At 42.9% G+C, this 12,737-nt stretch overlaps 2 protein-coding genes across 2 annotated transcripts; one reads left to right on the plus strand and one right to left on the minus strand.

Moving 5' to 3' along the window:
- Positions 1-334: 334 nt before the first annotated feature.
- Positions 335-5,465, plus strand: syf2 (SYF2 pre-mRNA-splicing factor). Its single transcript, XM_076107920.1, has 7 exons — positions 335-420; positions 727-828; positions 950-1,075; positions 1,592-1,709; positions 2,954-3,044; positions 3,602-3,700; positions 5,016-5,465. The coding sequence occupies exons 1-7, from the start codon at positions 403-405 to the stop codon at positions 5,179-5,181; spliced, it is 720 nt and encodes a 239-aa protein (XP_075964035.1). The 5' UTR covers positions 335-402; the 3' UTR covers positions 5,182-5,465.
- Positions 5,466-7,927: 2,462 nt separating this feature from the next.
- rsrp1 (arginine/serine-rich protein 1) lies at positions 7,928-11,112 on the minus strand. Its single transcript, XM_076107766.1, has 5 exons — positions 10,880-11,112; positions 9,938-10,472; positions 9,667-9,845; positions 8,420-8,494; positions 7,928-8,282 (listed from the first exon to the last, which is right to left on the minus strand). Exons 2-5 carry the CDS (start codon positions 10,449-10,451, stop codon positions 8,124-8,126), a joined length of 927 nt encoding a protein of 308 aa, XP_075963881.1. The 5' UTR covers positions 10,452-10,472; positions 10,880-11,112; the 3' UTR covers positions 7,928-8,123.
- Positions 11,113-12,737: the final 1,625 nt, after the last annotated feature.

Below are 12,737 nucleotides of genomic sequence, written 5' to 3' on the forward strand. Positions count from 1 at the left end.
CATGAAACAGCATAAAAAACGACTTATCGACTACAGGTCTTAGTCAACCAAGACATCATTGGTATATATATATATATATAAATAAATATATGTGGGTGTGTATATAAAAGAGGGGGGGGGGGAGAGAATATGAAGAAAAATGAAGGTTATCTTATTGGGCAAAAATCCAGTAAGGTTGTAGAAAGGACTTTTGTTACTGTGATTTAAATCCACATTGCAGAAAGCTGCTTGAAAAAAAATCGATGCGGTAATTTTTATTGAAAGAAATGGAGCCCTCTCGCACATTTTATATTTCTGTTTAAATATTTTCTGACCGAATAATAAAGTCTAAAATGTTTATGTTCCGCGTAATATCCGGTGTGAACGTCACACTTCCTGTTTCATCCTCCGTGCAGTGCAACAATGGCGTCCTGTATTGAGGTTCGTAACTTCTCCATTTTAATGTCAAATTACCCAATTTGTTTTATATTGTATCAAATTACAGTCCAATAATATAATTCCTTTACGGGCGATGTGTCATGTTGCCGTCGGAGAGCGTGTTTCTGTTCCTCACTTGTTGTTTACAATCTCGCGTTGTGGTGCTAAGCTAACCGATGCTAGCGACTGCTAACTAACGCTAGCGCGTCACCATCTTGTCTGTTAGAGTCGACACTCGGTCGATAGACAGTCTGGTTTTATAATGTATTGTACAAAGATAACGATAACGTTCACCGTCGGTATCTTCAGGAGTCTGCTACAGCCACAGAAGAGGGGGAGCAGAATGAAACTCATCCCTCCGAGAAGAGGGAATCGAGACTTCGGAAATTCCGAGAGTTACATTTCAAACGGGTGAGTTACGAGTTTTAATTAAGTCACATTTACGTTATCGAGGCCAACTCTTACGTCATTACATGGCTGGGTGTTTATTTACGTGCACAACGTGTCATCGCGTGTTGTTTTCCCGTTGCAGAATGAAGCACGTAAGCTCAACCACCAGGAGGTCGTGGAGGAGGACAAGAGACTGAAGCTCCCGACTAACTGGGAGGCTAAGAAAGCCAGACTGGAGTGGGAGCTCGCTGAAGACGAAAAGAAAAAAGTATTTAAGTCTCTTAAGTATTCAAGTACTTACAAACTCTATAGTACTGTGCATATTCAGAATGACGAGATGTCCCCGATCAGAAGTCATCTAAGATGTCATTTCTCTCTTCACATTGACATGCTTGTGATGAAGCTGAAGTACCATAACATTATTTCTAAGGATCGGTGTAGTTTGCTCAAGAGGAGGGGTGCTTTTTGGATTAAAATGTTTTGATTAAGTAAATTAGCACTGACTGAGGCCACGTGCTGTGGTAGCACATAAATCACTGTGCAAGATATTTAGTTGACACCCTGCCTTTAATTTAATACACCCCTATAATCCCTATGGCGCTCTTGGGATGCATATATTCAGAGCATATCTTTTGTCACTGCTTTCTCCTAAGAGAATGATAACGATTCAAAACATCACCACCAGTACATCTTGAATACTGCCACAAACTCAGCAGAGGGGCAGTTTACTCATGAAATATCGAATCATTTATACATACGTAACATAACCATGTTTTTCTTTCAGGAATGTGCTGACAAAGGGGAGGACTATCACAGAGTGAAACTGCTTGAAATCACCGCTGAAGATGCAGAGCGGTGGGAGAGGAAGAAAAGGAAGAAGAACCCAGACACAGGATTTGCAGGTTGGTGGCGGGGACGCCAGTGAAGACGCACATAAGTTGTGTGCAGCGTACTCTTTGGTTGCACTTATACGATACTTGTCATAACGTGTGAATGGTGTTGCAAAATGCATTTATATTTAAAAACAAGCGCCAATGTACGCAGACAATCAGCTCAAAGTCATGTGTAATACACTTCATACAATCCTGTCAAAAACAATATTTAAACTAGCCAAGCAGCTGCTGAGTGGCAGCGATGCACTCGGCAGTGTGTACACTGGTAGTTCAGACAATAAAAGGTGTTTTGAGAAAGTGTGAGTTACCGCAACCACGAGAGGTCCTCGATCATGACCAGCCATAACTGGCCACTCAAAATATCACGGTTCACTGTAGCAGAATGTGAGATTTAGCCGGGATAATCTCATTGAGGTTTTTAACATCTTTTCCAAAGGGAGTAACCAGCACCACATTGTTTTGCAACTAACTTTTGTTGGTAGAAGGAACCAAAAGGATGCCAACCTGATATTCACTTAAACAAATAAACAGCTGTATGAAATAATAAAGCTCAAAGTACAGACTAAAGACTGTGGCCGTTTGAAAATAAATCTAAACTAATTACACGTATCTTGATCAATCATTTGTCCCTTTCACACCTAATAGAATCATTGTTTAACACACTGAAGTGGTTGTCACTGATTGTATTGACGCTGGAATGTTATCGTGGCGTCAGGAAGTAACTTGGAAGCAAACGGCGATTGAATCAAACTGCTTTATTTTAGGCACGACGCCACAGAACCTCAGTCTACTCATTTAGTAAATTGTAATTTAATACAGTTGACTCTTGAGGAAACAAGCGGTTCACCGTGGGTTCTGCTGTGCCATGGCATGTTTCCCCACTTCCACCAAACAGGGAAGTGCTGCTGCCTAAGTCCTATGTAGCAGCAGTGTACAGGGCAATACTGGTTGCATGTAAGGACCTCTTGGGATCTTAATCTTTGTTGAACTGCTTCGAATTTAATCTCCTGCAGAAAAAAAAAAAAAAAAAAAAAAGACTTGCTGTGTCTCATAAATATGACTTCCATCTGTTGCATCAAAACCTCTGAATTAAAACCTGTGGGGAGAAAATTATCACCAGAGGGGCCTCGAGAGAGAGGAAGGGAGTCGTAGAGAACCAGCCGCGGGATGTGTTGCTGTGCCTGCTTGCTGTTTGTTCCGGTAATTATTATTCAATTTTTGTATTGCTCTCCGTCTCACACAATGGACTGCAGGTTATGCTGAGGCCCAATTCCGACAGTACCAGAGGCTCACCCGGCAAATCAGACCAGACATGGAAAGCTATGAGAAGCAGAGGGAGGATTGGTGAGTGACCCGTACTGTATTTGTGCTCTTTATCCAGATAGACGGGCGGCTCAACGTGGGAATAAATCTGGCATTACTATTTTTTTGTGCAGTCCCACTAACGGGGCCATGAGGAGGATGACGTCTCTGCTATTACGACCGTAGCTGTGAAATCTCTCGTCAAGTGAAATGAATTGTAACATTTTGTCGTAAAACTCTCAGGCTTCACCCGTCACATGTGAACAAAGCATTTTCTATATGTGAAGTCGTGTACCCCCTCGTTTGCCCCGGGGTCAGTTTTGAAACACACCCCGAAGTAATTTAAAGAATTTTTAAAGTGCAACGCAAGTTTGAAGAAGCGTTTGTCGCCTGCAGGTTATTCACCCTCAAAAGACTGTTGATCATGCAGAGCTGTGAAGGATGCACATACACATTTCCCCCCCCCGCGGCCACATTATCTCCTTTTCATTGGGATGACCATCATCACAATGATGGAATAGAGAAGTCGCTTTTAAGTATGTTCAAATTGTGATTATCTCTGGTTGTGCGTGTCTAATTCCTTTGCTGCTGCTCCACAGCGGTGAGGACTTCCACCCCACGTCCAACAGCCTGATCCACGGCACCCATGTCCCCACAAAGGACGGCATTGACCGCATGGTGGAAGATGTTGAGAAACAGTAAGTCACACTCGAGAGGACAGCTAGTAAACCAGAGATGTCGTATCCTCTCCTGACCCTCGCTTTCACTTCATCTCACTCAGCCTGCCCATGAAGTATGTTGGTCTCACTGGGCAGACTGGTGTGGCTCTAACAAGAAGCGCTCCACCAGGCTAACAAGCTGAATGCTAATGATGGACAACTTTGTCAAAATACTGTAAATAATGCAGGTCATTAGTTTAATTATGATTGGCTTAAAGGAATACTTCACCCCCAAAATGACCATTTGTGTATCAATTACTCGCCCAGTGTCCCCTTGAGTTCTTGAGGAGAACTTCATTTTTCTCACATGCCTCCACAGGGAACAGAGAGAAGTCTTGTCCTGTCGCATGCTCAGTACTTCAAAAACATGCGCATCTTCACTAAAACCGTAATATCTGAAACACATTGGAGTCTCACGGTCGACTAGCGTGTCCGCGCAAGCGTGAGACGTTTTTTATTTGCTCAGTGTTAACTTTTAATTGATATAAAAATGCTCACTTTGGTGGTGAAGTATTCCTTCAAGCAATTCTAACACCTCCACCCCCAAAAAATTGACTTCAGAAAGACAGTGGGTACATTGAGGCCTTTTTCCGGCACTGGTGCACCACAAACGTAGTGTGAAGTCTGGAAATATGAGATTATCTCACTCACAATAAACTGTGACTTTGTGACCTCTTTGCCAGTTCAGGAAGAGGGGGGGGGTGTTTTGTGTGAACCGGGGCCTATCTGAGCTGAAGAAACCCGCCCCTCATACAGAGTGCTTCTCAGGGTCCTAGTGGGGGCACAGCTCCTGATCAGACCGGGGCCTTATGTCAAACTGATGGTCCATACCATAGTGTACGTGGGTGTGGGTACAAGGTTTGGTAAACCTTTATGAGAGCTACCATACCTTCACTCTCCCTCACATTTAACTGACTGCTGCTTCAGACTGTTTAGTTCTTCCAGGTTTTTGTCCCCTCTCACCCCTTTGTTACCCTGTTTTTCCCCCTGAGCTGTTCTATATTTGAGACAGTCTGAGGCTTGTGTTAGAGATGCGACTGTGGGGCATTAGACAAGGGTTCAGTTGCCAGGGTATGACGCATAACAATGCTTTGAAGACACATCGAATCAAGACTGGGACCTCACAAATTGACAGTATTTTCCTCCGACTAAACATGCGTTTTAGGTTTTCCGTCGCTTCTCTGTTTGCCAAATTTAAATGCACACCCTCGAATTATTGCCTGTAGCCAATTATTGTCATTGGATATGCCGTTTATGAAGTCCTCCCTAAGCTGCTTTTATTTGCGATTGTCAGGATAGAGAAGCGGGCCAAGTACAGCCGACGCAGGGCCTACAACGACGACGCAGACATCGACTACATCAACGAGAGGAACGCCAAGTTCAACAAGAAGGCGGAGCGCTTCTACGGCAAATACACAGCCGAGATCAAACAAAACTTGGAGAGAGGCACAGCTGTCTAGAGGGTCCATCACCTCAGCGGACATGTTCTTGTGCAGTTTTGTCTTCATTCAGGAGACTTGGATGCTTTTTTTTTTTCTTCTCTTTACTTGCTGCATAACTAGAACACGCGTATTAAAATGCTAAAAATGGACTCCGTGTTGTAAAGCGGTAGTCTGACTTTATTATATGATGCTGAGGTTATCTGTAAGATGTGTGGTGTCCTTTGTACAATACTCAAAGTTAAAACAACTGTTGTGATTATTTTTATCCTTTCTTTTTAAATAAACCACTTCCAGTTATCTTGCACACTTGTTTGTGTTTCTGTGGGCTGAGTGCGTGCGGTCTCATGATGGGAGACGTTGTGAGCGTGAGAATGAACTACCGTCGAGTACCATCAAACCTCGGGGCGCGTTTAGCCGGAGATGCCAGCCAAAAGCATGCTTCTAGGTGCACAGAGAGACGAAGACCAACAATTGAGCAATTCAATTTCTTCATTATCGTCTACATCTCAGTCTAACTAACTTGCCCCAAGCTGCGACATGAGCAGGAAAGCCTTGTGACTGGAGAAGAGATAACGGACAACAGGTTCCCATGCCTCAACTTCTGTCGGTGTGAGTCTAGAGGCATTAGCCCCCCCCCCTGCACAGACACACCAAACACTGGTTTGTGTAGTCACACCGACTCAAACATACCATTGTATACATATTTATAACGATCTGTTCCATCTAATCTGAATGAATCAATAGAGTTGAACCCCACAATACATGTATGGGATTTAAAGGATGGTGTGCAAAGACGCCATGACACAAGTTGTTTATGTTTCACTGATGAAGGGTGGGGGAGGGCTTCGGGTGATTGCTTTGATACCTGACTGCTCTAGAGCACTTAAGGGAGTGGATTAAACGTTCAGATGCATGATTATATTTCTGTAGTCTTATCTGATTAGCCGGTGGGATGTTGGCTGGGACTCGTACGAGGAACAACACTGCATAAATTCACTGTGGTGTCTCAGAGAAAAATCTGACACCTTTGATTCTTTCAAGGCCAACCGCCTGTTTAAAGTGTTCCTCGTGATGCAAAATGGGTATGATTTAAGGCCAGCAAGCAGAGGAAAATGTCTGGATGAATAACAAGTGTATCAAATAAACGGTGCCCCACCCTCTGCTCCAGTCCCACTAACACTCACTGCCTTGTGTTTTTGCAAGTCTTATCTCCCGTCAAGGTAATTAATCAGGATCACAGGTCAGTTTACAGCAGGAGACAGACAGTCTGGGAGTCAGGAGTAATTAAAACTGTGATTTTTACCTTTTTATTACAACAGATTTTAACATGCATCTAAATATCAGCCTTGACGTTCAAATTTACTACCCACTTAATAGACAGTTATCTCCTCTTCAATAGATAAATTACCTTCTGGCAATAATACAGTATTTTAAACACGGGCCGAGAACCAGTCAATTTCAATACACACACACACACACACACGCTTTAGGGTAAGTAGCACAGCAGCCACAACAGCAGGATATATCGAGTTACTCAAGGAGGAACATGTACAAATCATGTGTTAGCAGACAGATGATCACCTAACATCAATCACCAGCAACTGAGTCCCATCAGCAAACCAAGAAACACTGTTTAGTGAGTGCAGCTGTGATAGATTGCCACATGGTTGCAGGTGTAATACACAGCAGATGTACAATAGTAGGAAAAGCACAGGTGTTACTAATAACTTTAACTGCTCTGTGGCGTTCAAGCGACCCAGTGAGCACAACGATGCACTATATCAGGAGCCCACAGCTAAATGGAACTCGGGCATCGTTATGTTTATTTAATACCTGTGCTTTCACTACTGTGACAGGTCAAAAATGTCTTCCATTTAAACCAGGCAAGAGCTGCCATTTTGTATCACTTCGTTCATATTTAAATCAAAGATGTTGGGGGTGATTCACACATCAACCTCGGTCTAAAGCATGACCCATCCCTAACGATAGTTATACACGCGAGAAACAAATAGAAAATGTGATAATACTGACACCGTGTGGTCATCATAAAGAATGCAAGTTGATTTCGATCCATTCACAAGCACTCAGGCTGGAGAGTAGGATCAGAAACCTAAGAAACGTGGCAGAAGTTTTAGCTGGTAAGAGAAGGCCAGGAAACACATTCTGTGTATTTTTGCAATGAGGCAGATGTGTCACTTGATTGTCTTTAACTGCCCAATCTCTGTGTACCCGTTTATAAATGCTCTCTTTTGTTGCCTTTTACTCAATCCCAGGCCTTTCTCACGGCAGACATTTTGACTCATGGTAGGAAAACACAGGTGTTAGGACTACTAACACTAATGACGGCTCCGCTCTATTCTAGTGTTCCAATGAGTGACAGTGAGCAAGCATGGACAACACCAGGAACCTGAAGTTAAAGCACCAAAATGGAAGTTGGCCAGGATTTATTTAATTATTTACATTTTTAAATCAAGATATCACGTACCAAGTACGTTGCACAGAATTGTTTATGTACCCATCATTATTTACCCCACTGGAATATCCAAGCATACCATAACTTTACTCTAGTAACTGGTAAGTAGTACGGCGTAATCCTATATGGACAATCAACCTCGTTACTATTAGTTAAAATCTAATTTGTATGTCTAATGTATTTTAGTCAGTGTTTGACTCTGAAGCCCCAATAACTTCCCATTAAAGCGTTTCCCTAAATACTTATTCAAGGCTCAAGATGCAGGTACTGAGACTAATAAGACAGAAATACTTTTTATCAAATAAATATCTTTATTGAAGCACAATATACAACAAAAGGGAAAAACAAACCAAATAATCCAACCTGATCGAATTCTTCACTTCTTCTCACATAACTTTTTCATCTGCAATAAAGCTTCTGCCATGAAATTGTCAAACATATGTACAAAGTAGTTATAGTATTCACAGCGTCCATGTACTCTGCCACACTAGGGTGACCCGGCGAGCGCGTGTTTGCGTGCCCTGGAGGCGTGGCCTGATTTGACTGGCTTCCAGTGGCCATACGGCTTCCTGCTTTCATAGCTGTCCATTCTGGAAGTTACCTTAGCACCGGATGGAGCTGCCGCTGTTGGTTTTACCACGGAGTTCTACCGGGACAAGAGTAGGAGAGAAGACGACGTTAGGACACATCGATGTATTGTCGGCTTGATGTAAAGCAGTGTTTGGCTCTTAACATCAACAGGATTAAACAAATCATGAATAAGCTGCTATTTAGGTCACTTACATTAATGCTGAAAGAGATGGTTTTCCTTTTTGGGGACGTCCTTGGGCTGAACATATCATCAGACTCCTCATCGCTCTGTTTCAAAAAAGACAAAGAAAAGCAGACCTAGTGAGATATACATGTAGAACTGATGCTGTGTGCTTTCAGTTTGTTATGCTCTTACAGATAAATTATAGTTCCCACTGATAATATTGCAAAGCACTTCATTGTATAGTGAATTATTTAAGTGTTAGTTTCAACACTAACACCCCCCCCCCCCCCCCATCCCACTGCTGTCAAAGACTTGGCTCCACCATTTAAAAAGTAGACATAGAAACAGAATAAAACAAGAAAATGCAAAAAGAAAAGAAAAGTATCATAGTAAGAAAGGATGTCTTCTCTGTCTACAGTGGCAGAATGATGGCGACGTAGGTTTCCCAGCCCTCAGCACACAGCTGGTGAACCAACTTATCTTTGGCACACGGAGAGGAGTTCTTCGTCTGTTTTTAGCTCTCTTGACAGGGATAGTCACTATAATGCAGTCCACACGCCTTTGCTCCATCAGCGAGTGAAGGATTCTGCTAAATAACAACGACCCATTTCAACTTCAAGCAGAAATACATTGGAAATGTCAAAATTCTACTGCCTATCAAGTGGAGTCAGTGTAATACAACGTCTGAATTGCTCATGAAGCATCTATGTGAGGGAATTAGCATTTGTATTGACTGTGTGCATCATGTCTGATAATCTGCATGCGCTTGCCTGATTGCAAACCTCCAGTTAACGTATGACTTTGTGAACATTGCAAGGGTTATCAGATAAACTTTCACGCAAACACGTATTGTTGTCACCTAAGTCACATGACAGCCCTTTAATCCCAGGTGCCGATGAGTCAAGGAGACCACTGTCATGTTATCTATGAAGACAGGAATAAATACAGAGAGTATGTATATTCCCTCAGGGGTCCAGAGGTTAACACAAGACAGGAAATTCAACACAGCATAAAGCTAATCAATAGACACCTGTAGACATTGCAACAACGATAAGAGTAGATCAGGCAAAGTGTAACTTTGATCAAATTACGTGACAGCTAAGATCAACTTCCATTATTAAATCAATAAAATTCTCAACACACCTTACCTTGTATTTACATGTAGTCCTAGATGGGGGGAAAACTTCTGTGCGTTTAATAGTAATCTGTGAGACAGCCTGATTTTAAGCGTGTATTGTGTTCAATGTGAAGCTGACAGTCACTCTCAGACACCCACCTCTGACAGAGTCTTTTCAGGGTCTTGTCTCACCCATCTTGTCTCTGGCAAAACCTGTTTGGACTCCTCCGCTGGCTCGGACAGGATTGGTTTCACAATCTCAGGAAGTTCGAGCTTCTCCACTACTACGACGGTGGTGGTAGCATTGGCCTTCGCAGCCTTGATGTGTTTTCCTTTATCTGGGGAACACACAAAAAACAAGTTTAAATCACTAGTAAAATTCATAATTTTTGCCAGAGTAATGCCTATTTCCCTCATCAATTCAACTCACCATCACAACTCAAGTTGACAGAATGCTCCGACGATCCGGACCCTGAGCTGCTTCTGTGGTTCCTGGGCGGGGACTGGGAAAACCTGCTCACGGCAGTCCTGTGTCGGCTCCTCCGGCTGGATGGCTTGGTGCGGGACCTGTTGCGTCGATGCCTGGAGGCCGAGGGTGAGCCGTGATGGGCCCTGTGGCGCCGCGGTGGGGATCCGCAGCCACGGCCGTGCCTGCGATGGTTATCACAGCGACAGCGGGAGGAAGGTCTGTGGCAGCGGGGGTGAGAGCGGGACCGGCGGCGAGAGGAGGACCGGCTTCTGGACGAAGACGAATGAGACCGGTGACCTCCCTTGTGGCCGTTGCGCCCCCTGTGGCGACCAGAGCTGGAGGAGCGTCCGCTGCCGCCGCTGCTTTTGGACCGTGAACGGGAGCCAGCGGGGCTTTTCTGGTCAAAGATGACATTGATGCCGTCACTCTGACGAACGTGGGCAATCTCCGAGTGGGAGTCTTCTCCTTTGGTCATTGTTGTATTTTCTGCCACAAGCTGAAATGAGACATAAGTACTTAAAAAAATAATTAAAAAAAACTAACTGTTTACAACAATTTGTAAACCATTAATGTACTGGTCATATTACAAAGTACGTAAGTTACACAGTCTATGTTAAAGCCTACAGCTAGTGTTGCACAACAAGTAGAGCAAGGGCTGAAAGCGGCCTACTAGCCAAAGCTAGCTTAACTAGCTCGAGCTAACATCTGTTATCGCTCCAAAAGACGCCGTATGCAGTCCGTTCGCCTTTCATGAAAAAAAGATCGACATAACCTAAACCTAAACATTACAGGACACTACATATATATATATATATATATTCACAAACAGAAGATACACGACACGTTAACTCGTGCTAGTTTGGCAAAACAGTTAGCCATGCTAGCTGACGTCATAAGTCTTACCAGGCCGACGGTAGCTTGAAGCCTTTGTTCCGATAACGTCGACGTAAACGCTATAAAGCCAACGTTAGAACAAAATAGTCCCTCTTAAAAACGTATAACGAGACGATTACTCACGAATATAGCTCAAAGTGATATAAATATGTTGGTTTGTAGCTGAATATTAGCGAACGCGCGATCGTTGTCTCTTCCTGGAAGTTGATCCGACCGTGGCCTTTACTCGTATGAAGAAACGCGGGTTGGCCGGTGGGTGGAGCAACGGTAGTCTCTGGAAAATTCCAGTCACGTGGTCCTGTTCTTGTTGTTGTGTCTCGTGGTGACTTTTAAAATAGCATAAAGTCCATTACGATAAGATAACACTGAAAATGCTGAGATCAGATTTGTTTTCAATACCTCTATCCAATGGTAAAATGTCAGCAACACTGTCCAATAAATAAGACTGTAAGGTCTTTGGATCATTTTATAGAAGTGTAGCATTAAACAACACTTAGCTGTGGTTCAAACCAAATGAATCAAACTCTCGGTGTAACTGGCATTCATTTAAACACAATTTTCAGATTCTCCATCAAACACTGATGAGTCTCATGTTGAACAATGTGCTTCTGAATTTCTCAAACGGTATTAGCAAAGCCCCGAGGGCTGCTGGGTAGTTGAGTTTACAGAAGGGACTGGATAGTTCACATTCACTGTGCTGGTTTCAAGCCCAGCTGTCCTGTTTTCCTCGTGGCCTACTACTTCCCCTCTTTCTCATAAGACCAGTACAGACCTTTAACCTTCATAATCCTACTGGCCCAGTGGTTTAAACTATATCAGTGGCGGGCCGTGTATTTTATACCTGGGTCTTCAGTGCTGTCCTACTACAGTTGAACCACCTCCTAATAACCTGATTATGACACCACAGCTACAGGTTATTCTTTTTGTTCGTGTAAAAAGCGCATATTCACATAACACTGCAACATTTGACAAGTGAAATAAAATGTTACCTGAAGCTCAACACCTATGAGGGCTACAAATACACAAACTGCAGAGTGCAGATACATGAATACACACAAAACTATAAAGGATGCAGGTCTGTCACTATGACGCAGCATGACGGGATGCTTCGTCATTAACGGGCAATGCATACAGTCAAAATCAATGTAATTAACACAATGACAAGAACAAACTCACAAGAACCAGTCACATATGTTTATATGACAACAAAGCAGGTAGAATAACATAAAACCCAAATAACACAATTCAACAGGCTTCTGCACATTCCAGCAAAACTGCAGCACTAAAACATGCATTCCGCCACACATTCAAGAGCACCATTCAAATGTTATTCACATCAGAGGGAACAATATTAACCATATCATAAAAACGACACCATAGAAACATTAACACAGTAGTAAGGCTACTGTGTATAATGTATTTATACACACAGGATGTACAGAGCTTTAGGAAGACCTTCCCTCGGGATGGATTTGAAATGGGGAACAAGTGAGAGATGATGGATTTCAAGCTCTTTAATATTCTAAGCATTCAGTGTATAAAAGCTTGAGGAATACTACAGTTGGTAGTATTCCTCAAGGTAAACACCTCCAGTGCAGAACGATCGCTCAAACAGAAGAACAGAAGGTCAGAAAGTTGTATTTTTGCCCCCATAAACAAGCCAGGTGACGGTGTATTACTGCAGAATGTTATAGAAGATGTGCATCTTGTCCAAATCTCGGAAAAACAATATCAAAATAAAACCAGACTTTATATTCAGTTTTGCAGTCATTCAGCAGTGTCTGTCATCCCTGAACATCTTACAGTAACTCCACAAAACTCCATCTGCAGATGAAGGCCATGTGATGTGACTGAAAGCTCTAGAAGA

The sequence above is a fragment of the Anarhichas minor genome, unplaced genomic scaffold (assembly GCF_050575085.1).
Source record: "Anarhichas minor isolate MPS153535 unplaced genomic scaffold, ASM5057508v1 ptg000040l, whole genome shotgun sequence".
In the NCBI taxonomy this organism is placed as follows: domain Eukaryota; kingdom Metazoa; phylum Chordata; class Actinopteri; order Perciformes; family Anarhichadidae; genus Anarhichas; species Anarhichas minor.